At 45.1% G+C, this 25927-nt stretch overlaps 2 protein-coding genes across 5 annotated transcripts in view; both read left to right on the top strand.

Moving 5' to 3' along the window:
* Window positions 1–11468: 11468 nt before the first annotated feature.
* LOC126997918 (sodium-dependent multivitamin transporter-like) overlaps window positions 11469–25927 on the top strand; it is a 33860-nt gene continuing 19401 nt past the window's right edge. Inside the window, exons 1-5 of one of the 2 annotated variants that reach the window (XM_050859140.1) lie at window positions 11469–11486; window positions 12653–12953; window positions 13343–13473; window positions 25299–25487; window positions 25748–25908. In XM_050859140.1, coding sequence (XP_050715097.1) covers window positions 12755–12953; window positions 13343–13473; window positions 25299–25487; window positions 25748–25908 — 680 coding nt within the window. In that variant the 5' untranslated portion in view covers window positions 11469–11486; window positions 12653–12754. Of the gene's footprint in view, window positions 11487–11940; window positions 12013–12652; window positions 12954–13342; window positions 13474–25298; window positions 25488–25747; window positions 25909–25927 lie in introns of those variants that run through there. The other variant, XM_050859141.1, reaches the window with a different exon arrangement.
* Window positions 13493–16287, top strand: LOC126997919 (uncharacterized). 3 transcript variants are annotated; one of them, XM_050859144.1, is made up of 3 exons: window positions 13493–14422; window positions 14465–15094; window positions 15345–16287. In XM_050859144.1, the coding sequence occupies exons 1-3, from the start codon at window positions 14207–14209 to the stop codon at window positions 15705–15707; spliced, it is 1209 nt and encodes a 402-aa protein (XP_050715101.1). In that variant the 5' UTR covers window positions 13493–14206; the 3' UTR covers window positions 15708–16287. The 3 variants fall into 3 exon arrangements, with proteins under 3 accessions (XP_050715101.1, XP_050715102.1, XP_050715099.1); XM_050859145.1 differs by having other exon boundaries at window positions 13493–15052; XM_050859142.1 differs by having other exon boundaries at window positions 13493–15094.

The following is a 25927-nucleotide window of genomic DNA, read 5'->3' as shown; positions in this document are numbered from 1 at the left end:
GAGGTGATTAGCGCAGTGAGGACAGCTACGGTGAGTCGAGCTGAGGTGAGCTGCGCGGTGAGGACAGCTACGGTGAGTCGAGCTGAGGTGAGCTGCGCGGTGAGGACAGCTACGGTGAGTCGAGCTGAGGTGAGCTGCGCGGTGAGGACAGCTACGGTGAGTCGAGCTGAGGTGAGTAGCGCAGTGAGGACAGCTACGGTGAGTCGAGCTGGAGTGAGGTGCACGTTGCGTTCAGCTGCAGTGGGTCGAGCTGAGGAGATGAGCAGCGAGTTGAGCAGCTGAGGGGTTGAGCAGCGAAAGTGGGGCTGCGTAAGTTGGGCTGCGTAAGTTGGGCTTCGTAAGTTGGGCTGCGTGAGTTGGGCTGCGTAAGTTGGGCTGCGTAAGTTGGGCTGCGTGAGTTGGGTGGTTGGCCGTTTTAAAAATCCTGGAAGGCTTGAATCCGCACTCCAAAATCGCGAACCACGTAGACGGGTCCTGAGCAGAAGAGTGGTGCTCTGGAGGACACCGCTGTTGCAGAGGAAGAGTTGCATGTCGTCGACAGGTATGGTGAAGTCGAGCGGCGTGGAGATGGGCAAAAGGCACTGGCGTAAACGCGCCGGGGGCCACGGCAGTCCGAGAGAGCGTCGAGGGAACTGCGTGTGAAGGCGCTAGCTGCCAGCGGTCCAGGGACCACTGCAGGTTGAGGAGTGAGTGGCGCTAGCATGTGGCAGGGGTCGCGGCAGTCCGTGAGAGTAGAACGAACTGCGTGTACTATAGGCGCTGGCGCGTGCTAGGGGCCTCAGTGGCTCAGGGAGCGAACCAGTGTTCAAGAAGGCAGTGTAACACAACACTGCACGCTTAGAAGGTAACACTGTGACACTAACTGTTGGTGGGGACTTGCTGCACTGAGCTGTTGATAGACACTGCACTGTACACAAGGATCCACAGGTGTAGGATAATCCAAGAGGGCGGTGGTTAATCCAGGGGGCAGCTAGTATTCCCAGTGGGACGTCACACTGTGTTTGCGTGTCACTCTGAGTCTGTGTGGCGTGTGTTGGCGTGTACACTGAGTCTGGTGTGGCACTGTGTCTCAGTAATGTGTCGCACTGTGTTTGAGTGTTCACCGAGTCTGTGTAGTGTCACACGGTGTGCGTGTCTCAGTCGTCGTACCAATGGGAGGGCAGGGAGGAGGAAGGGTGGGGTGGGGTGGGGGGGAGCGCACAGAAGGTGCCTGTAGAAGGCGCTGAAGGTGCACTGAAGGTGCACTGAGGGTGCCTGGGGGAGGGGGGGCACAGAGAGTGCTGTGGAGGGCGTGGGAGAACCCTGAAGGTGGCTACTATGCCTAATGCGTAATGCTTCTCCTGGCCTGAGGCTCAATCTCACGGACCCCTTGTTGGAGGTGAGACTTTTTGCCCCGAGGAGAGGATAGACAAATAGCTCAGATGCTCTGACCTAGGTCCACCACTCTGGGAGAGAGTGCCCTTGAAACGACACCGGTTTATAAGCCACCTTAAACCAAAGCAACACTGCAGGGTCACCAGTTGTAAGTGCCGTTAGTGAGTGCTCTAAGCGCTAATTGGTTCACGGATAGAGAAATGCAATATCCGTCAGGGTTACTTTATTCACAAAAACATACATAGGTCATTGACATGGACAAGACACATAAAAGAGGTGATTGAGTGTATATGTGTGTATGAATGCTGTTAAGAACATAAGAACATAAGAACGCAGGAGTTGACCCACCTATTATCGCTGTCCATGAATTTATCTAGTCTATTTTAGATGTGACAATTGTATTGGCACTCACCACATGAACTGCTAAGCCTATTCAACTCATCCACCACCCTGTTAGTAAACCAATTTTTGCCTATGTCCCTGTTGAATCTGAATTTATCCAGTTTAAACCCGTTACTTCGTGTCCTACCCGGTTCTCTTACCAACAAAACCTTATGAATGTCTCCCTTATTAAAGCCCTTCATCCATTTATAAACCTCGATCATGTCTCCACACCCTTCGCCTTTCTAGAGAATGCAAGTTTAACTGTTTGAGTCTTTCCTCGTATGGCAAGTTTCTCAACCCCTGAATCATCTTAGTCATCCTCCTCTGCACCGATTCTAACATTTTGATATCTATTCTATAGTAGGGTGACCAGAACTGAACCGCATAGTCAAGATGAGGTCTAACTAATGCCAAATATAGTTTGAGAAATAAATCCCAGTACCCTATTAGCTCGATTTCTAGCTTGAATGCATTGTGCCCTTGGACGGAGATCAGAGCTCACTAAGACCCCTAAATCCAGACCTACTTATGAGAGTGTCATTTAAGCAATAGTTATGTGAGGATTGAACTCCATCTGCCATTTATCCTCATATAATCTGTTGAGTTCACCTTGGAATACTAGCGTCCTGATCCGACTCAATTACTCTACCGATCTTCGTATCATCTGCAAATTTACTAACATCACTACTAATTCCTGTGTCTAAGTCATTGATATAAATAATAAACAAAAGTGGACCTAATACCGAACCTTGTGGGACCCCACTCGTAACACATCCCCAGTCAGATCTTTTACCATTGATTTGCTTTGCTTCCCTATGCTAAAGCCACGCCTTGACCCAGTTCAAAACTTTACCCTCTACTCCGTGAGCCTGTAATTTAAGCAACAGTCGTTGGTGAGGAACTTTGTCAAACGCTTTACTAAAATCAAGATAGATTACATCATAATTTTCATCTCTGTCAACCGCCTCAAATACTTTATTGTAGAAGGACAAGAGATTGGTGAGGCATGACCTACCTTTTGTGAACCCATGCTGCGAGTCGTGAATTAAGCTATGTTTCTCTAAATGCTCCGAATGTTTCCTGGCTATTATGGACTCCAGCATCTTCCCTATAACCGATGTTAAGCTAATTGGGCGATAGTTTGAACAACTGACCTGTCCCCTTTTGAAAATCGGCGTCACATTAGGACATCTTAAAGATGTTGATTATATCACCTAGCTCCTTTAATACAAATATCCCGTCAGGACCTGGCGACTTGTTCTTCTGCTTATCTATCTCATCCTGAACTACTTGCCTGGTAATGATTATATCCCTCAATTTATCGCCATCCCGCCCTCGTACACCTGAACTCTTTCCGGTATAGTCGTTCGATCCTCCTGTGTGAATACTGAAAGGAAGTAGTCGTTCAACAATGTGCTCATATTTTCGTAATTTTCTACTAGCTCCCCTGTGTTTGTTTTCAGCGGTCCAATTTTCTCCCGTGTTTTTGTTCTATACATCTGAAAGAAGCCCTTAGGATTACTTTTCGCCTCATTTGCTACTTTGATCTCATAGTTCTTTTTGCTATCCTGGTGTTTTTCTTAACTAATCTAGATAGTTCGACGTGGCCCCCCTGATGTGTTTCCCCATTCTTTATTTTCTGATAAATTCCTTCTTTAACCCAATCTCGTGTTTTAGTCCACGAGTCATCCACTTAGGATCATTGTTTTCTTTTCTAAGTGTTCGCTGTGGTATATGCTGTTCTTGCCCTCTACTATTACTCTAACTAAATTATTACATTTCTACCTGGTTCTCCTGGCTCTCCAATCCGCAGTTCTGGCCCTCATGAATCCTAAATTATCCCAGTTTACCCCTTCAAGATGTCTTCAAGCCCCTCGTAGTTTGCTCTTCTAAAATCTGGCACTAACACTGGGTGGATCACGGGGTACCGCCCAGTCTAACCTAAAACGAACCGTTCTGTGATCACTATTTCCTCTCCGCCCACCTCCAACTCACGTAGCAAGTTCCCATTATTGGTTAGGACTAAGTCTAATATGTTATCTCCTCTGGTAGGCTAAACTACCTGCTTAAGGAAATTATCTTGTATAACTTCAAGAAAGTCCTCGGCTTCCAGGTCACCCACTAGATCTTCCCAGTCTATATTCCTATAATTAAAGTCCCCATTACGCAGACATTTCTACTCATACTCCCCTCCAATCTCCTGTAGTAATATACTCGTGTCCTGCCTGTTAAGGTTGGGTGGCCTGTATATAACTCCTAGAGTTAGTTTTTCCACCCAAACTGATTCTGAATCCATGTTAGTTTTGACTGAGTTGTTAACTAAACATTTAAGTGAGTCTTTAACATATAGCGCAACTCCACCTCCCTCTCTGCCCCTTCTGTCTTTGTGAAACATCTGATAACCCGTTATTTCAAATTCTGACCTAAAATTTCTATTAGCAAAGTCTATCCATGTCTCAGTGATCGCTATTATGTCAAAATTTTCTGAACAAGCTTCACCCCTTAGTAAGTCTATCTTGTTTCTGAGGCTCCTGCTGTTAGTATAGAAGATTCTTAGCCCGTCCTCTGTTACTCCTCTAGAATTACTTCTAAGCTGCCTGGTTATATTATGAGCTAGTTGTCCCCTCCCATTACTCCTCCCATTGCTCCCATTACTTCTCCCCCCCTCGCCTATACTAAAAAATCCCTCAGGTCTGAGAGAGCCTCAACACCCTTGAACGTCAAGTGTATCCCGTCACGGGCGTAGAGGGCGTCGTTGCCAAAGAAGAGGTCCCAATTGTCGACGAACAGCCACCCATTGCGCTCGCAGTGCTCAGCAAGTCTGCTGTTCACTGCTATCGCCCTGGACAGCCATCCATCGCCAACGCCCCTCCTTGGCAGGACGCCACACACTACTGGTGACCCACCAGCGTCACGTATCCTGCCTAACAATTCTCTAAAACGCCTGAGAAGGTCCTCGCTTGGCACGAGAAACGTCGTTTCCGCCACAGCTGAGAAAGACAATGGGGTTCGATCCTCGCTTGCCATACACGCCTCAATCCTGTCTGATATGTCCTGTTCTTATCCTTGGAGCAAAAATACCTGTCAACATAACGAACCTGACTATCACCAACAACAAGAACCCGACGGTCGGAAGGGGAGGGAGGGACCTGCCTGAAGAACGAGGAGAAATTGTGGAAGAGGTGGAAGGTGGAAAGGGGAGGAGGAGGAGGAAGAGGAAGAAGGAGAAAGGGAGGGTGGGTGTGGTGGAGGAGGAATGGGAGAGGAGGAGGAGGAGAAGGGGGGAAAGGAGGTAAAGGGACAGGTGTTGGAGGGAGGGACGAGCGAGGAGGCGGAGGACAAGGAGGAGAAAGAGGAAGGCGAGGAATTTGAGGCGGAGGAGGAGGAGGAGGAGGAGGTGAAAGGGAGAGTGAGGTGGGGGAGGAGGGACGGACGAGGAGGAGGAGGAGGAAGGGGGAAGGGGAGGAAGGTGAAGGACAGGTGTGGGAGGGAGGCAGGCGGAGGACAAGGAGGAAGAGAGAGGGAGGAGGAGGAGAGTGGGGGGGGGGAGGGGGAGAGGGGGACGGAGGAGGAAGGCGAGGAGGAGGAGGAGGAGGAGGAGGAGAGGAAGAAGAGAGGGAGGGTGGGGAAAGGGGAGAAGGAGAGGAGGGGTGGGAAAGCAGGAGATCGGAGATGGTCGAGGAGGAGGAGGAGGAGGAGGATGGGAGGGGCTGCTGTGGTTGAGGAAGAGGAGGGGAGGAGGCCGCGGACGAAGAGGACGAGGCCGGGGAGGCGGCGGAGGCGGGGCTTGGTGCTGCTGCACTAACCAGTAAGTGTACCTGGGCGGCGAGAGTCGTAACCCTATTCTCTAACTCTATGATCCTCTGATCATCCTTCTGAGTCTTAACGCAGAACAACGCTTGAGGGACGTCATGGTGAAGATATGGGCGAGGCAAGACGGAAACAATTAGGCGCGTTAAGACGATAACAAAGTACGCAGCTGCGGTGAGGTCGTCAGGTCAAAATGTATCTAGGAAAACAAACCAACAGCTGGGGTGGAGGTCGTCAGGTCAAAATGTGTATCTAGGAAAACAAACCACAGCTGCTGTGAGGTCGCAGTCAGGTCAATTCCTTATTTCTACCCACCAAGACAAAACATAGGCCAATATTAATACACTGAGAAATCACTTATGTAAAGAAGATAATAACTGTGTCACTAGGTTTTGCGCGGAAAGTGGATTATCTAGTGTTTTGTGTGGACTTAGAAATTAACGTAGCTTGGCGCGCCTGATTCACGTAGTCCTATTATCACAGCACAGTAAAGTATCCTAATAATAGAAGGAGAAGAAAACACAAAAGCAATATAAAAAACACAAAAGCAATATAAAACCGTGTAGCACTGGGTTGGCGTGAAAGAATGTTGAATTTAGTGTAGATGTGGGAAGCTTAATATACTTGTCCTAGGAGTAACTGTGGATCACTATCTAACTAAGTAAATACTAAATCAGAACACTTACGTGAATAACATTTACGTGTTGGTGTGTGTGGTAAGCAACATGCAGAAGGTGTGTACAGCAGGACGAGGACAGACAGTAGAAGATAAACGAGAAACAAGAAGAGGACGCGACACAATAAACAGGGAGACGAGGACAGCGACAATGAAAATACATAGACGGCACAGGAGATACAAGACGAGGGGAGACGAAGACATTGCTCACGAATACACTTAACGAGTCTGTGCTGCAGCGCCACATTTTCTTGGGTCACCGAGGAAGCAAAGCACACGGCTTTCAGCGGTGGCTGCTACAAGCAAGGGGGCGGTGGGAGAAGGGTTAGGCACCACAGCAACGTTAGCCTGGATGAATTCCTGCAAGGAGGCTACGGTGCGAGAAAGCTCTATTATTTTATTCCGACTTGCTTCATTCTTCTCTTCTTGCTCCTTCAGTCTTGTCTCGAGAAGCTGCCTGGTGAGACAGTCGACAAACAACAGAACGCCCTGTAAAAAAGTGAGCTGAGAAACTTCCGCTCCAAGTACTGCACTTCTTTAGCTCCATCTTAGCTGAAAGTGATTATTAATTGCCTGAAATGAAAGAGAGAAAAACAAATACTATTAGTAGTATATAATCGTCAGTAGCACCACTAGTCGTCGGCAGCACCTGAAGTAATAAAAAGAAGACGCGGAAACAATACCAGCAGACAGTGTTGCAGCGGCAGCAGCAACAGCAGCAGCAGCTGTAAGGAATGTTGCGAGGGATGAGTACGAGGTACGAGGTAGACTAGAGTGAGGTGAAGTTAAAGTGATGTGAGGTGAGGTAGGATAGGAATTAGGGTAGGTACAAGATAAAGTGAGGTGAAGTTAAGTGAGATGATGTGAGGTGAGTGAGAGGGGGTTTAGGAAAGGAGGTGAGGTGAGGTGAGTGAGAGGAGGGATAGGAAAGTAGGTGAGGTGAGGTGGGTGAAGGGGTGGGTAGAAAAGGATGTGAGGTGAGGTGAGTAGAGGGGTGTTAGGAAAATATGTGGGGTGAGGTGAGTGAAAGGGGGACTAGGAAGGGTTAAACCTCTAGGGAATTTAAAGGGAAAGTGTAGTGAGGTGAGAGGATGGCAAGGGAAGGAGGAGCAGATTGAATCCTCAAGGGAATTCAAAGGGTGAGGTGAGGTGAGAAGGGGGCCAGAGAATCAAGAAGGGGGCCAAAAATCACTCTCACACGCACGCAAATTACACACGCAACACACAAACACACGCACAGAAGTCACCCAAAACCACGGCAAAAAGCGTGTCGGCAAGCACAACGCAAAAACACTCGGAAACACAACACACTCGAAACACGCGAAAAACACTCAGAAACTCACGCAAAAACACTCGGGAATACCCAACACACCCAAAACACACGCAAAAACACTCAGAAGTACAACAAAGTTCTCAATTTCTGCACCAATTGCGGTCTTCGTTCTAATTTTCATTCTGTGGAACACCATCTCTCCTCCTCTAAACCTCACCTTCTCTTCCTCACCGAAACACAGGTTTATGAGGCTACTGACAGCAATCTCTACTCTGTTCCCTCCTACGATCTCTATCCTAAATTTCAATCCAAAGCTGGATGTTGCGTCTACGTGCGCAACGACATCACTTGTTCTCGTGCCCACGACCTTGACTCTTCAGAATTTTCCACCATCTGACTAGGACTTCATTGTCATTTTATTACTAAATACATCTGTGCTGTTTATCTCTCACCAAACTCTACTGACTATGTAAAATTCTTTGACTATATGAACTCTAAAGTGGAGCACATCTTGACTCACTCTCCCTTCGATGAAATCTTCGTCTTGGGAGATTTCAATGTTCACCACCAGCTTTGGCTTTCATCCTCTTTCACTGATCAGCCTGGTGAACAAGCCTACAACTTTGCTCTCCTCAACGATCTAGAGCAGTTGGTTCAGCACCCTACACGTATCCCCGACCTTCTTGGAGACATGCCCAACATACCAGACCTTTTCCTTTCTTCTAACCCTTGTGCTTACTCTGTCAAACTGTTTTCTCCGTTGGGCTCCTCCGATCACAACCTTATATCTGTATCCTGTCCTATCGCTCCTGTACACCCTTTGGACCCACCGAAGAAGCGATGCTTCTGGCATTTTGCTTCAGCTCGGTGGAACGACCTGAGGATGTACTTTTCCGATTTCCCTTTTAATGAGTACTGCTTCCAGGAGAGAGACTCCTCTGTGTGTGCCCAGCGCATCTTTGGAATGGAGGCATACATTCCACGTACTTTCTCTACTCTTCATGCTAAAAAGTCTTAGTTTAATCACGTTTGTTCTCGTGCTGTCGAAAATAGAGAGGCAGCTCACAAAAGGTACCAGAGCCTTCGAACTCCCGCTAACCATGATCTTTACATTTCTGCCCGGAATCGTGCCAAATCTATTGTCCGACTTACCAAAAACTCCTTCATTAATAGAAAATGCCAAAACCTTGCTTTTTCTAATTCTTCCCGGGACTTCTGGCATCTAGCCAAAAACATCTCCAACTTCACTTCTTTATCTTTCCCTTTTCTCCTTAGTCCTGACGGCAGCACTCCCGTCTCATCTATCTCTAAGGCTGAACTCTTCTCTCAAACTTTCTCTAAAGACTCCACTCTGGACGATTCTGGGCATAGTCCTCCTCATTCCCTCTCTGACTCCCTTATTCCTGTTACTAAGATTCTTAAGAGTGATATTTTCTATGCCCTCTCTGGCCTCAATCATCAGAAGGCTTACGGACCTGATGGAGTGCTTCCTATTGTCCTTAAAAACTGTGCTTCCGTGCTGACACCCTGCCTGGTCAAACTCTTTCGCCTCTGCCTGTCAACATTTACCTTTCCTTCCTGCTGGAAGTATGCCTTCATACAGCCTGTGCCTAAGAAGGGTGACTGTCCCAATCCCTCAAACTACCGTCCTATACTTTACTTTCTTGTCTATCTAAAGCTTTTGAATCAATCCTTAACCGGAAGATTCAAAAGCACCTTTCCACTTCTGATCTTCTATCTGATCGCCAGTATGTGTTTCGCAAGGGGCGTTCTACTGGTGATCTCCTTGCCTTCCTAACTGACTCTTGGTCATCCTCTCTTAGCCGTTTCTGTGAAACCTTTGCTGTTGCGCTGGACATATCAAAAGCCTTTGATAGGGTCTGGCACAAAACTTGTTTGTTTAATCTTGTTTTATTGCCCTTATGCCTCTGGGTGGGCTTTTGCAAGAGGCCAAATTCTTAAACACTTCAGCGCCCAAGCACACACATTTGATAAGGCTGTCGTAGGAATTGTGGCATTTCCAGGGGTAGTTTTTAGACCCAGGTGGAAGATGACCCTTCATCTGTACCATGAACCTACAAAAACACTCAATAGAACCCGACTAATCTCCTTTTCGGCCTTTTTATTCTCAATTCTCACGCCTCAAAAAAACAATTTCTCAACCTATCAACTCGACACAATCTTCCAAACACCTATCCCCTATTCTTTGACAACACTCAGCTGTCACCTTCTTCAACACTAAACATCCTCGGTCTATCCTTAACTCAAATCTTAACTGGAAACTTCACATCTCCTCTCTCACTAAATCAGCTTCCTCGAGGTTAGGCGTTCTGTATCGTCTCCGCCACTTCTTCTCTCCTGCACAGTTGCTATCCATATACAGGGGCCTTATCCGCACTCGTATGGAGTATGCATCTCACCTGTGGGGGCCTCCACTCACACAGCTCTCTTGGACAGAGTAGAGTCTAATGCTCTTCGTCTCGTCAGCTCTCCTCCTCTTACTGATAGTCTTTTACCTCTTAAATTCCGCCGCTATGTTGCCTCTCTTTCTACCTTCTATCGATATTTTCACGCTGACTGCTCTTCTGAGCTTGCTAACTGCATGCCTTCCCCCTCCCGCGGCCTCTCCACACACGACTTTCTACTCAAGCTCATTTTTTTACTGTCCAAATCACTTACGCACGAGTTAACCATCATCTTTACTATTTCATCCCTGACGCTGGTAAACTCTGGAACAATCTTCCTTCATCTGTATTTCCTCCTGCCTACGACTTGAACTCTTTCAAGAGGAGGCTATCGGGACACCTCTCCTCCCGAAAATGACCTATCTTTCGGCCACTCCCTTGAACTCTTTTCAGGAGCAGTGAGTAGCAGGTTTTTTTTTTTCATTATTGTTTCCTTTTTTTTTTTTGCCCTTGAACTGTCTCCTTTGCTGTAAAAAAAAAAAAGTGGGTTTATTTTTTTTACCTTTTATCTTTTGCCCTTAAGCTTCACTCAAAAAAAAAAAGATAGTCGTTGCTGCATTGCTTGTCACTTTCACTTTTGCGCCTTGTATCTAACACGGCTTAAAGGTTTGCGCAAAAAAAAAATTATGGCGTAGCTTGAGGAGGGGGAGCGTGCGGACGCGGTGACCTGGTGGACCTGGGTTCATATCCCGGTCGCCGTTACAATCTGACAATTTTCAATCATCGCCGAGTGGCCTAAGACTACTCACATGAAGTCCTGATGACCGCCTATCAACCCGGACTTTGGATAAACTCTTTAAAGAGGATCAAAGATGAGCTCCAGGGGGCAGCATGAGCCAAGCAAGATGGCGCCATTATAAAACACTTGTTTGCGCCACTAATGGGCTGGGACAAACTGTGGCGTCAAATCTCATCCCTCCGTCATATTCCATCCCATCCTGAACTGCACATGCGCGGGCTTTGCTATTTTGTCCATTTCATTCACTGTAGTGTCTTTCACTAGCTTATACTAAGCTTGCCTTTGATCTAATCATAGTTTTCATGAAAAAGATGCCAAATTCGAGGCTGCCATGGACCCCGTAGCTCAGCAACTATTGAATGGAGAGTATTTCATAAACCTGACTTCAATCCGAAGAAAACACTGAGGAGACAGAAGGACAATCATGAAATCAAGGGTGAGCATTGTATAAGCTATTAAAAAAACAGTGCAGTGAATGAAATGGAGAAAATAGCAAAGCCCGCGCATGCACAGATCAGGATGGGATGGAATATGACGGAGGGATGAGATTTGATGCCACACCGACCACCAGGTCCCACCAAGAAAGCCTATCGGCCAAACGTAAATAAATAAATAAAACACAGGTCAGGCTTGTGTATGAAGGAGTGTCCGGATCAGGCGGCCACGGGCAAAGTAGGGAAATCGCAGGAGTGAGAGTGAAAGTGTTAGTGGCTCCGCCTGCCCTGTGCACCGCCTGCTTAGTTGTGCCTGGGCCGCGCCTGGCTAGTGAGTGTTGCGACGAGCTGGCCCACGCAACACCTGTGTGGCGTCGAGCCTCGTTCATTTGCTTTAGTCCGTCCGCCTTGTTTACATACACAGAGGGATGGGTGAATTTCGGCACGGTACCGTGTCTATTGTCGACTGCTTATCATGCAAGGGGTGCAGGTTATCTCCTTTATCACATTTACCGGCATACAAGGGGTGCAAGAACAAACTTTCATATCTCAAGCATTTTTCAAATTCAAAACATACGTCATCATTTACTTTTATAAAAATAAAAATAAACTTGGGTGCATGGGACAATGTCGGTAAATGTGATAAATAAAATCTGCACCCCGTGTATGTCGGTATAAATGTGATTAATGAGATAACCTGCACCCTTGTATAAACAAGCAAAGTGACAAACAGACAACAGACAGTGTGATGCCGAAATTCATCCATCGCTGTGTATGTAAACAAAGCGGACGGACTAAAACAAGGGGACAAGACTCGACGCCACACCGGTCTGGCTGTGTTGGGGGACTAGTTGTGTGTATGTGTGTGTGTGTGTGTGTGTGTGTGTGTGTGTGTGTGTGTGTGTGTGTGTGTGTGTGTGTGTGATATATATATATATATATATATATATATATATATATATATATATATATATATATATATATATATATATATATATATATATATATATATATATATATATATATATATATATATATATATATATATATATATATATATATATATATATATATATATATATATATATATATATATATATATATATATATATATATATATATATATATATATATATATATATATATATATATATATATATATATATATATATATATATATATATATATATATATATATATATATATATATATATATATATATATATATATATATATATATATATATATATATATATATATATATATATATATATATATTCATATAGTTAATCCATCTCATTAGCTAATCTGAGTGTTAGGGTCGTATTATAAGACATTTCGTCACCCAAGAACACATATTTGACAAGGCTTTCGTAGGAGTTGTGGGCATTTCCAGGAGTAGTTGTATGACCCTGGTGTTAGTTTGACCCTTCTTCTGTACCATGAACCTGAAGAAACACTCATTAGAACCCGACTGACCCACTCTTTGACCTTTAGAAAGAGATGATGTGAGAAGCGAAAGTGTCTACCAATACCAACCTTAGTGTCATGAACAAGCACCCCCAGTGAACCTACCGAGGCGCCACTGTCACCGTCACAATGCGGGTCACTTTCTCCTGGCTGGACTACCTCGTCTTCAGCCTCGTGCTCCTCCTCTCGCTCCTCATCGGCGTGTACTTCGCCCTTCGCTCGCGAAATGAGGCCAACGAGGAGTACCTACTCGGGGGCCGCAATTTGCATGCTGTCCCCGTGTCCATGTCCCTTGTGGTCACGTATATTTCAGCCATCGCGGTGCAAGGTATATGTATTAATAGACTTCCTTTATCTTCTTGAATTTTCCTCTGGTTAAGGAGTCGCAGGTTAACTTGTCTCCCTGTGTCCTTGCTAGACTCTATATGAAGTGCCGTGATCCTTATAACCTATCTCATTATGTTACATTGTCTCATTGTCTACATTGTCTCCACTCAATCCGGATGTTGCACCTGCCCTGTGTCCCGAGGTAGTATAGTCCTTATTCTTAAATGTATCGACCCCTCAGTTCGCCTGTTTGAAAAGCCTCTCGACGTTGAAGAATATGGACCAACGATTTTTCACACCCCAGACTCAAGGGCCAATGTAACAGAAATGAGCACCCAGGCCACGCGCAACTAAACATATGCCCCTAACTTCCCCTTCTCCCCGCCGCAGGAGGCCCGGCGGAGACGTACTACCACAGTATCCAGATCCTGTGGGGCAACTTCGGTGCCCTCGCCATCCCCGTCGCCGCCCTCGTCTACGTCCCCTTCTACTATGAGCTCAGGCTCGTCTCAGTCAATCAGGCGAGTGTTCACCTTCTGGATGTTTTTTACCGGTGTGGCGTCGAGTTTTGTCCCATTGATTTGGTCCGTCCGATCCTGATCTGCGCTTGCGCGGAACCCAATGTTTACTATCACAGAGTAACTAAGTGAAGCATCTAGTCAGTTACTGTAAAGAAGTACCAAGGAGGACCTAAGAAGAGATACAAAGCGGAACAGGTCAAAAGTAGAATTGTTTATATCCTAGTTTGTCCAGGCAAGACTCTTTGACAGCAGATTTTATAGGAAAATGGCCAAATTCAAGGAAGAAATGGACCCCATTATTCAGATACAAGTGGTGGAGGTTATCTCATTTATCACATTTACCGACATACAAGGGGTGCAGGTTATCTCATTTATCACATTTACCGACATACAAGGGGTGCAGGTTATCTTATTTATCACATTTACGGACATACAAGTGGTGGAGGTTATCTCATTTATCACATTTACCGACATACAAGGGGTGCAGGTTATCTCATTTATCACATTTTCCGACATACAAGGGATGCAGGTTATCTCATTTATCACATCTACCGACATACAAGGGGTGCAGGTTATCTCATTTATCACATCTACCGACATACAAGGGGTGCAGGTTATCTCATTTATCACATCTACCGACATACAAGGGGTGCAGGTTATCTCATTTATCACATCTACCGACATACAAGGGGTGCAGGTTATCTAATTTATCACATCTACCGACATACAAGGGATGCAGTTTATCTCATTTATCACATCTACCGACATACAAGGGGTGCAGGTTATCTCATTTATCACATCTACCGACATACAAGGGGTGCAGGTTATCTCATTTATCACATCTACCGACATACAAGGGATGCAGTTTATCTCATTTATCACATTTACCGACATACAAGGGATGCAGGTTATCTCATTTATCACATCTACCGACATACAAGGGATGCAGGTTATCTCATTTATCACATCTACCGACATACAAGGGATGCAGTTTATCTCATTTATCACATTTACCGACATACAAGGGGTGCAGGTTATCTCATTAATCACATCTACCGACATACAAGGGATGCAGTTTATCTCATTTATCACATTTTCCGACATACAAGGGGTGCAGGTTATCTCATTTATCACATCTACCGACATACAAGGGATGCAGGTTATCTCATTTATCACATTTTCCGACATACAAGGGGTGCAGGTTATCTCATTTATCACATTTACCGACATACAAGGGGTGCAGGTTATCTCATTTATCACATCTACCGACATACAAGGGGTGCAGGTTATCTCATTTATCACATTTACCGACATACAAGGGGTGCAGGTTATCTCATTTATCACATCTACCGACATACAAGGGGTGCAGGTTATCTCATTTATCACATCTACCGACATACAAGGGATGCAGGTTATCTCATTTATCACATTTTCCGACATACAAGGGGTGCAGGTTATCTCATTTATCACATTTTCCGACATACAAGGGGTGCAGGTTATCTCATTTATCACATTTTCCGACATACAAGGGATGCAGGTTATCTCATTTATCACATTTTCCGACATACAAGGGATGCAGGTTATCTCATTTATCACATTTTCCGACATACAAGGGATGCAGGTTATCTCATTTATCACATTTTCCGACATAGAAGGTGCAGGTTATCTCATTTATCACATTTTCCGACATACAAGGGTTGCAGGTTATCTCATTTATCACATTTTCCGACATACAAGGGATGCAGGTTATCTCATTTATCACATTTTCCGACATACAAGGGATGCAGGTTATCTCATTTATCACATTTTCCGACATACAAGGGATGCAGGTTATCTCATTTATCACATTTTCCGACATACAAGGGGTGCAGGTTATCTCATTTATCACATTTTCCGACATACAAGGGGTGCAGGTTATCTCATTTATCACATTTTCCGACATACAAGGGGTGCAGGTTATCTCATTTATCACATCTACCGACATACAAGGGGTGCAGGTTATCTCATTTATCACATTTTCCGACATACAAGGGATGCAGGTTATCTCATTTACTGACATACTTAAAAGGGGTGCAGGTTATCTCAATTATCACATTTACCGACATACAAGGGGTGCAGGTTATCTCACTTATCACATCTACCGACATACAAGGGATGCAGGATATCTTTTTTTTTTTTTTTTACAGCACAGAGAGGCAACAAAAAGAAAATGTAGAAAAAAAAAATGTAAATAGCAACAAAAAGAAAATGTAGAAAAAAAAAATGTAAATAGCACAGAAACTGTGCTAGATCGGCGTCACATGACCCTCCAACACCCCCCCAACAATCTATATTATGCAACTCGTATGGAGTATGCATCTCATGTGTGGGGGGGGGGCTCCACTCACACAGCTCTCCTGAACAGAGTGGAGTCTAAGGCTCTTCGTCTCATCAGCTCTCCTCCTCTTACTGATAGTCTTCTACCTCTTAAATTCCGCCGCCATGTTGCCTCTCTTTCAATCTTCTATCGATATTTTCATGCTGACTGCTCTTCTGAACTTGCTAACTGCATGCCTTCCCCCCTCCCGCGGCCCCGCTGCACTCGACTGTCCACTCTAGCCCATCCCTATACTGTCTAAGCTCCTTATGCAAGAGTTAACCAGCAGCTTCACTCTTTCATCCATTACACTGGTAAACTCTGGAACTGCCTTCCTTCGTCTGTATTTCCTCTTGCCTATGACTTGTCCTCTTTCAAGAAGAGTGTATCGAGACACCTCTCCATCCGAAATTGAACTCTTTTGGCTACTCTTATTTATTTTCTTTTGTGGGAGCGGCAAGTAGCGGGCTTTTGTTATATATATATATATATATATATATATATATATATATATATATATATATATATATATATATATATATATATATATATATATATATATATATATATATATATATATATATATATATATATATATATATATATATATATATATATATATATATATATATATATATATATATATATATATATATATATATATATATATATATATATTTATATATATATATATATATATATATATATATATATATATATATATATATATATACATAATTTTTGTTGCTCTTGAGCCGGCTCTTTTGTTGTAAAAAAAAAAAAAAAAACTTAGGGTCTCAAATGGAAAATGCTGAAAAGTAAAGATGGCGCCACTATAAATACTTGCCTGCGCCACAACGGGCTGGGGCCGACCATCAGGCCCTGCTATAAAGGCCTACCGACGCCACAGGCCAAGACGTAAAAAATAAAAAATAAAGAAATTAAAAAAAGCTGACTTTGTTTATAATGCCATGCTGTAGGGTTCATCAGGGCTAACAAATGTTATTATACAATGTTATGTCTACAATGCATGGGTAAGCCAGGAAAACAACTTGAAGAGAACAACAGCAACAAGATGGACAATCTGTTGATAAAAAGCCCGCTAACTGTTGCTCCCACAAAGAGAAAACTATAAAGTGGCCAAAAGAGAGGTCAACTCTGGATGGAGAGGTGTCCCGATACATTCTTTTTGAAAAAGGTCAAGTCATAGGCAGGAGGAAATATAGACGAAGGAAGGCTGTTCAAGAGTCTACCAGTGAAGGGGATGAAAGAATAGAGATGCTGGTTAACTCTTGCATAAGGGGTTTGGACAGTATATATAGGGATGAGCTTGAGTAGAGCTCGGCTGGAGGAGGTAGGAGGACACCTACCGAAACGGGCGCAAGCCACTCCCGGTGAGGTATATATGGGAAGTGAGGAGGGTGCTGAAGACCTCCAAAGACCCTTCCCATGTCCTCACTAACCGTTTCCCTATTGTCTCATCAACACCAGAGAGTAGTTCAGCATGCTCTCTAAAGATAAAGCCTCTCTCAATCCACACTACACTACCTTCACACAACGTACACACCTTTTCCCAAAATTCAAAATTCAAAATGGCGCACCTTTACCCTGCCTCGGAGTCCCCGCCTAGGGGGATGGGACCACAAACTCCCCCAGGGAGGACTCCCCTTCTGGCTGGTGACTTGAGAGGTGTCTTGATAACTCCTCGAAGCTCTTTCTTATCAATTTCTGCAACATTTGCGGTCTTCCTTCTAATTTTCATTCTGTGGAACACCATCTCTCCTCTAAACCTCACCTTCTCTTCCTCACCGAAACACAGGTTTCTGAGGCTACTGACAGCATTCTTTACTCTGTTCCCTCCTACTATCTCTATCCTAAATTTCAATCCAAGGCTGAATGTTGCGCCTACGTGCGCAACGACATCACTTGCTCTCGTGCCCACGACCTTGACTCTTCAGAATTTTCCACCATCTGGCTAAGACTTCATTTTCATTTTATCACTAAAATGACTAAATACATCTGTGCTGTTTATCTCTCACCTAACTCTACTAATTATGTAAAATGGGAAGAAATATGGTTGAAACTAAAAGAAAAATATAAATAACATGTATAATAAGGCTTTATATAGGTTGATTTATATATTGAAATGATTATATAAAAATAGTAACATTTTATATAGATATCTTAAAATGGCTGTAATACAAGATAGTCAACATATTAAAGTGTTCATTTATGATTTTTTATGCAGATATATTAAATTTTTGTGGCGTCAGGAAGGTTTTTCGACGCGGCGCGTGAAATGAATCAGATTCGGCGAATTTTTGTTGCGAGTTCTGGTCAAGCTCGAGCAAAAACTAATGAAGCTAGGAAGGCGTGTTTGGTGGCAAATGAAACCTCTATTAATATAGATTAATAATCAGAAAAACAATTGGAAAGCACTAAATAAATAAATAAAAAGTTATAAGCAAAAAACTAGGACGTGTCCAAATCGCGGCAAAAGGGCCGAAAAACAGGCTATTTTGTGACGGCTCGACGACAAACTTGGAATCCAGCTATCAAAAAATCCTTCGAGCAGGTCAAACTACATTGCTAAGAGGGGTTACATGCCAAATTACAGCCTTCTAGAGGCAATAGCAATGCCACACTAGACAAAAACGTCAAAATCGCTCTCAAAAGGGTTTACGTTTCGGGCTCTAGCGACGAAACTACTGGGAGTAGGGAAATGTTTAGCATCATATTGGAAAGCAAATTGGTAGGGCTAAAGTATTTGTTAAATAAGTTTATTGAAATTCTCAAAAAATGAGTGGGTTTCAAGGTTGGCAACTCAAAAATAGTTTTTTTTCTGTCGTTTTTTGCGAATTTACTCGATTTTTTACCCTTTCGAGTCGGTTTTTGAGCCCGGTCGCTTTTTAAACCAATATAGCCCTTTCATTTTGCCGTCGTTTGATACCAACAACATTTCTGTAGCCCCAGAAATAAGGGAGTTATGGCGACTCGCACCAAAGTGGTTGATTTTCCAAATTTCGCGGCTTAATGACAAGGGCCGGGGCAAGTTTCCGGTCCATAGTGTAGAGTTAACTGGTTCTTCCTACCACAGGCTCAAGGGCCAATGCTACGGAGATGAGCACCGCGGCCACACTCATCTATAGCTTATGCCCCCATCTTTACTCTTTTGGTTGGCCCCAGCCAATTGTTGACGCAGGCAACTGTTTTATAGTGCCGCCATCTTGCTTGGCTAATCCGCCCCCCCCCCCCCCTCCTTCTCGGAGCTTCATTTGATCCTCTTTAGAGAGTTTCGCTGAAGTCCGGGTTGATAGGCAATCATCAGGACAGCATGTGAGTAGTCTTGGGTCCCTCCAAACACTCAAATGAACTAAAGAAAAGATATTAAAAGGGACAAAAAACACCAACTATAGGAAGTGGCAGTAAAGGAAATATTTGAAATATATACCCCTATTTTTCAACGAATCACTTCACATACATACATGGATCATCCATTGACTTTTCTGATACTTTCATTTGAAGCTGCTGTCATTTTTCTTTGTGCAATTTCAGTCAGAACATGTCCAAAAACATGACATGATCTGGTAAGACTGTTAAGAGACTAGACAGAGTCGTGGTGTGGTGCTAACCATGGCTGGCTGGCTGTGGCTGGTCAGTCTTAGGACTGGCTCACACAGCCAGCCAGGTTAGTTATGATAATGGAATATGATACAAGAATACTCCAACATGTGTTTTAAACTAATGTAGAGAATATAGAGGTTTACATTCCTTTACTTATTTTCATTAATAAGATAAATGAAATAAAAAAAAAATTAAATAAATAAAAAAATCTGATTTAAATAAAAAAAATCCGATTTTTTTATTTAAAAAAAAAAATCAAAAACCCTGCTTTGCACCCTTGCATTTGTATCGAACACTTCTGTCCTCTTTCAGCATCTGGAGATGCGGTACAAGTCGTGCCGGCGAATATATAGACGTAATAGTTTATTCCACCTCAGGTAACAATGATTCAAGCGAAGTGCAGGGACGATAGCTTGTTTTAAGAGTAGACTGGATAGCTACATGGACGAGGACGACAGGTGGCAGTGAGGTGTGTGTGCAGTAAGGTGACGGGGTGCTGGATGCGTGCCTGGGTACTGCCGGTATAACGAGGATCAAGCCTCTACCTGTAACCCCTGTAACTACACCTCACCCACCGTGAGTAGTGGGGGGGATTCTGGAGCTGCCCTGTGTAGGCCACCCGGCCTCTTGCAGTTTCCCTATGTTCTTATGTTCTTATGTTCTAAAGACTATGAAGGAAGATCATAGCCGCTCTGTTGCTGGTGATTGGTTACAGCTAACCCGATGGGCGTTGGGCAAAACCTTTTGGAGAGCGGGCACTCAACAACGCTTCCTCATTTTATTGAAGTTTCTTCGTATTCGTTGTCGCCTGAGGTGGAATGGACTATAGAACATAAGAACATAAAGACGTAAGGAGTCTGCAAGAGGCCGGTTGGCCTATACAAGGCAGCTCCTGTACACTCAACCCCACCTTACCTCACCATCCATGGCTTTATCTAACCTCATCTTGAATGTTTCTATGGTATTGGCACCCCCAACATGGCTCCCAAGCCTGTTCCATTCGTCCACCACTCTATTGGTGAACTAATTCTTGCCTATGTCTTTGTTGAATCTGAATTTGTCTAACTTAAAACCATTGCCATGCGTCCTACCTGGTTATTTAACTATCAAAATCTTATTGACATCCCCTTTATTAAAGCCCTTCATCCATTTATAGACTTCGATCAAGTCTCCTCGCAACCTTCGCCTTTCTAGAGAATGTAGATTTTAGTGCTTCAGCCTGTCTTCATAAGGCAAGTTTCTTACCCCCTGAATCATCTTTGTCATCCTCCTCTGTACAGATTCTAACATCTTGATATCCATTCTATAGTAGGGGGACCAGAACTGAACTGCATAATCGAGATGAGGTCTAACTAGTGCTTGGTAAAGTTTGAGGATGACTTCAGCGCTCCTATTGCTTACGCTCCTTGAGATGAAACCAAGTACTCTGTTTGCCCGATTTTTATCCTGAATGCATTGAGCCCTAGGACGGAGGTCAGCGCTCACTAGAACTCCTAAGTCTCTCTCACGCCCAGACCTGCTTAGAGGAGTGTCATTTAAGGAGTATATATAATTGTGTGAGGGGTTATTTATGCCTACACTCAAAATGCTACACTTCCCGACATTGAATTCCATCTGCCACTTCCCCGCCCAATCATATAGTCTGTCAAGCTCATCCTGGAGAACGGTAGCGTCCCTGTCTGATTGGATTACTCTACCGATCTTGGTATCATCTGCGAACTTACTGACATCACTACTAATTCCTTTGTCCAAGTCATTGATGTAAATAATAATAAAAGAGGAGGAGGACAGCGAAACCCTTGTGGGACTCCACTCGTAACACTGCCCCATTCAGATTTTTTTACCATTGATTTGCAAAGATATCGGTAAGAGGGCCACTAAGGACCTATTTGCACTCTTTCAGAACCCTTGGGAATACTTTGTCTGGGGCCGGCGATTTGTTTTTCTTCAACCTACTAATTTCATCCTGGACTACTTACCTAGTATGATCACATCCCTCAACTTGTCGTTCTCTTCGCCCTCATATACCTGAACTCTCTCCGGAATGGTTGTTAGATTTTCCAGCGTGAAAACTGAGAGGAAATAGTCATTCATTATTTGACTCGTATCTTCTCCATTCTCAACGAGCTCACCCGTGTTTGTTTTCGACGGTCCAATTCTGTCCCTTGTTTTCGTTCTGTACAATTTGAAGAAGCCCTTGGGATCGCTCTTGGCCTCGTTGGCTACCCCAATCTCATAATTTCTTTTTGCTAGGCGGATGTTCTTCTTCACCGACCTGGCTAGCTCAGCATACCTACCCCTGAGGTGGGTTTCTCCGTTCTTTATTTTTCTATAAATTCCTCTCTTCAAGCCAATCTCGTGCTTAAGTCTGCGGGTCATCCATTTGGGGTCGTTATTTTCCTTCCTACGTGCTTGGTAAGGGATATGCTGTCTCTGACCCTCTGCAATTACTCTAACTAAATTATTGTAGGTCATTTCTACATTGTTCCCCTGTCTTTCCGGTTCCATCCCTGAGATCTGGCCCTCATCCAGCCCTGAGGTTCCCCAATTTACCTCCTCAAGGTGTCTTCTGAGCCCCTCATAATCAGCTCTCCTAAAGTCAGGCACCAACACAGGGTTGAGTTCATGGGTCACTGCCCAGTCTAATTTAAACCTAATTTCCTTGTGATCACTGCCACCTAATTCTACCCCAACATCTAGCTCGCTGATCATATTCTCGGTGTTAATTAAGACCAAGTCTAGAATGTTGTTACCCCTAATGGGCTCAGTTACTGTCTGCTAGAGAAAATCATCTTGTATTACTTTCAGAAAATCCTCAGATTCTAGATCACCCACCACGCCTTCCCAGTCTATATTCCTATAGTTAAGATCCCCCATTATGCAGACATTTTTGCCCCTGCTATCCCTGCCTATTTCTTGGAGCAATATATCAGTGTCCTGCCTGCTAAGGTTGGGTGGCCTGTAAAGAACCCCTTGAATTAGTTTGTCTTTCCCTTTGTGGACGTCCACCCAAACTGATTCTGAGTCGCCATATTTTGTTTGAACAGAGTTGTTAGCGGAACATTGAAGTGTATCTTTAACATAAAGTGCCCCCCCCCCCTCCCCTTCTTCCCTTTCTATCTTTGTGAAACATCTGATAACCATCTATTTCATACTCCGACATGAAGTTTTTGTTTGCATATCCGCCCATGTTTCCGTGATAGCTATAATGTCGAATTTCTCGACACATGCTTTCCCACTCAGTAGATCTATCTTGTTTCTGAGACTCCTACTGTTGGTGTAATAAGCCGTTAGCCCATCCTCTCTTACATCCTCTCCATTACTCCTGCGCCCCCTAGGCCCAGTCTGCGATGCATAGCCACTGATGATTGGCCCTACCCCCTCGCCCACTCTAAAAAATCCTGAAGGGTGTTAAGTGATCGCTCGAGGGAGTCTGCGAGAACCTCCACCCCCTGGAGTGACAGGTGCACCCCATCCTTGGCATACAAGGTGCCTTTATCGTAGAAGAGGTCCCAATTATCAAGGAAAAGCCAACCATTTCGCTTACAGTGGGCCGCCAGCCTGCTGTTTATTGCTAAGGCTCTGGAAAGCCATCCCTCACCTACCCCCCTCCTCGGGAAAACACCACAAACGGCCGGCACCCCTCCGAAGTCTCTCACTTTAGCAAACAATTTCCTGAAGCTCCGAAATATCTTTTCGCTACCCACTATACCGATGTCATTACTTCCGAAACTGCAGAAGACGATATGGTGTGTCCCCTCCCCTGTTAAAATTTCTTCCATCCTGTCAGATACGTGCTGTATGCCTGCCCCAGGAAAGCATCTCATGTGTGGGGGGGCTCCACTCACACAGCTCTTCTGGACAGAGTGGAGGCAAAGGCTCTTCGTCTCATCAGCTCTCCTCCTCATACTGATAGTCTTCTACCTCTTAAATTCCGCCGCAATGTTGCCTCTCTTTCTATCTTCTATCGATATTTCCACGCTGACTGCTCTTCTGAACTTGCTAACTGCATGCCTCCCCCCCTACCGCGGCCCCGCTGCACTCGACTTTCTACTCATGCTCATCCCTATACTGTCCAAACCCCTTATGCAAGAGTTAACCAGCATCTTCACTCTTTCATCCCTCACGCTGGTAAACTCTGGAACAATCTTCCTTCATCTGTATTTCCTCCTGCCTACGACTTGAACTCTTTCAAGAGGAGGGTATCAGGACACCTCTCCTCCCGAAACTGACTTATCTTTCGGCCACCTCTTTGGATTCTTTTTAGGAGCAGCGATTAGCGGGCTTTTTTTTTTATTAATGTTTACTTTTTTGTGCCCTTGAGCTGTCTCCTTTGCTGTAAAAAAAAAAAAAAAAAAAACACTCGAAGCCTATTTTCCTTATCCCTTGAACAAAAGTAACTGTCAATGAACCTGACTTGACTGTCGCCTACCACCAGGACTTTCCTCTTAGAAACTGTGTCAGTAGACGGAAGGGAAGCCGCTACAGGAGGAGAGGGAGGGGCGGCAACAGGGGAAGGGGAGGAGGAGGAGGAAGAGGAGGAGGAGGAGGAGGAGGAGGACGATGAGTGGGAGAAGGAGAGAGAGGAGGGGGATGACGTCGAAGAGGAAGGAGGAGAAGAGGAGGTGGCTGAGGTGGTGGCGGAGGTGGCGGAGGAGATGGTGGGGAAGGCGGGGGAGGAGGGGAAAGAGGGGGTGGGGTGGAGGAGGGGACAGGGTGGGAGCTAGGGGAGGAGGAGGAGGAAGAGGAGGTAGCGGTAGCAGAGGAGGGGGGAGGTGATAATTATGATGGAGGACAAGGAGAGAGAATGCGAGGAAGAGCAGGAAGAGCCGGAAGGGGGGGAAGAGGTGGAGGAAAGGGGAGAGGGGGGTGCTGAATGAGAGTCAGCGGAGGCAAAAGGGAAGAGAAGTATGGCGGGTGAGGAGAGGGGAGAAGCGGCGGAAGGAGTGGAGAGGAAGAGGGAGATGCAGGGGGAGGGAGAAGTGAAAGGAACAGACACTCGCGAGGAGGGGCAGGCAGGCGGGAGAAGAGCGGCGTGTTTTGCTGTTGTATGGGAGAAGCAGGGGTGGAAGGAAGTGGGGGTGAGGTACCCCCGAGAGTAGATGAGCAGGAACACCCGCGACACGCTGTGACTCGCTCCGCCAAATATTTAATGTTCCGTGTAAACGAGTGGATCGTGGATTCCAGGTGCTTGATTTTTCTTTCATCATACCCTGCCTTGACGCAGAAACGGCAAGTCTCGCTTGTCCCGTTACTTGTCCTAAAGTATTGCGGAGCTTGGCGAAGGCCACAATTAAAACAACGTTTCAAATTTGAGGGCATATTGGCTGATCCTTCCGCGGAGCGTATAGTGAAATAAAGGGTCCCAGATGAAACAAAGACTCCCAGAAGAATACGGCCGGCGAGCGGGGAGGTGTCTGGTGGCCTGGAAATCTCCGTTTATCAAGGAAAATTACAGCCTGAAACAGTATCTAATATAAACACTTCCTGGAAAATTAATAGGAAAAAAATACGTGTAGAACGTTTAGAAGTAGCTTGCGTGCAGCACTGTGAAGTTGTGAGATGTATGGGGTTAGTACAGCAAGGGAAAGGAAGTGTGTTAGGGTGAGGGTGATGGAATGTAATGTATCAGAAATAACACTTAGCAGAGCAGAGTGTTGGGTAGTAGTAGGTGTTGTTCAGTCACAGCAGCAGCACTACAGCAACAGAACAGCCTCAGGAACCCCTGAGAAGCAGATAAGGAGAGCCAAAGCGCCGAAGCACTGAGAGCAAGCTGACACACGTGTACCCACGAGGCTTTAGCACCCTCGCACGAGTACCTAACGCCTCTTCTCTACTCTTTCAGTACCTGGAGATGCGGTACAAGTCTCTATGGGCGCGTCGGGTGGGCAGCGCGCTTTTCATCCTCCAGATCTTGCTCAACCAGGCGGTGGTGATCTACGCGCCCGCCCTCGCCCTCGCCGCCGTCACGGAGTTCCCCATCTGGCTCTCCATCGTGGTTGTGGGCACTGTGGCCTCACTATACACGGCAATTGTTCGTTTCAAGGCATAGTAGGCCCTATTGTTACAGTTACAGTATTTATCACGAACGTTATTCTCTTTCGCCATTATTCTCTCTCTTCTCCTCTCGCTCGTGTTTCCAAGGCTGCATGAAGGCGATGGTGTGGACGGTCGCCTTCCAGTTCTGTCTATCACGCCATCATTTTAATTTGTTTTACGTACTTACTCTTCCATTTCATACACTACAGACCTTCTTCTCTCAATATACTTCGATGCTCTTGCTATCGTTCCCAGGGCGGCATGAAGGCGGTGGTGTGGACGGACGCCTTCCAGTTCGTCGTGCTCTTCGGTGGCCTCATCGTGGTCGTCGTGAGCGGTGTGACGGAGGTGGGCGGCCTCGCGAAGGTGTGGGAGGTGGCGGTGAAGCATGAGAGGGCAGGGCCGCAGATTAACAAGTAAGAATCATCCTTTCTT

The sequence above is a fragment of the Eriocheir sinensis genome, chromosome 13 (genome assembly GCF_024679095.1).
Source record: "Eriocheir sinensis breed Jianghai 21 chromosome 13, ASM2467909v1, whole genome shotgun sequence".
Lineage (NCBI taxonomy): Eukaryota > Metazoa > Arthropoda > Malacostraca > Decapoda > Varunidae > Eriocheir > Eriocheir sinensis.
This window is presented reverse-complemented; position numbering and strand designations above follow the sequence as displayed.

What these genes read in the sequence shown, in the direction of transcription:
- LOC126997919 (XM_050859142.1), top strand. Translation starts at nt 14,207, where the DNA reads ATGCAGTTTATCTCATTTATCACATCTACCGACATACAAGGGGTGCAG. An exon ending in CCGACATACAAGGGATGCAG is followed by an intron (nt 15,095 to 15,344) that starts GTTATCTCATTT and finishes CAAGGGGTGCAG; the next exon opens with GTTATCTCATTTATCACATT.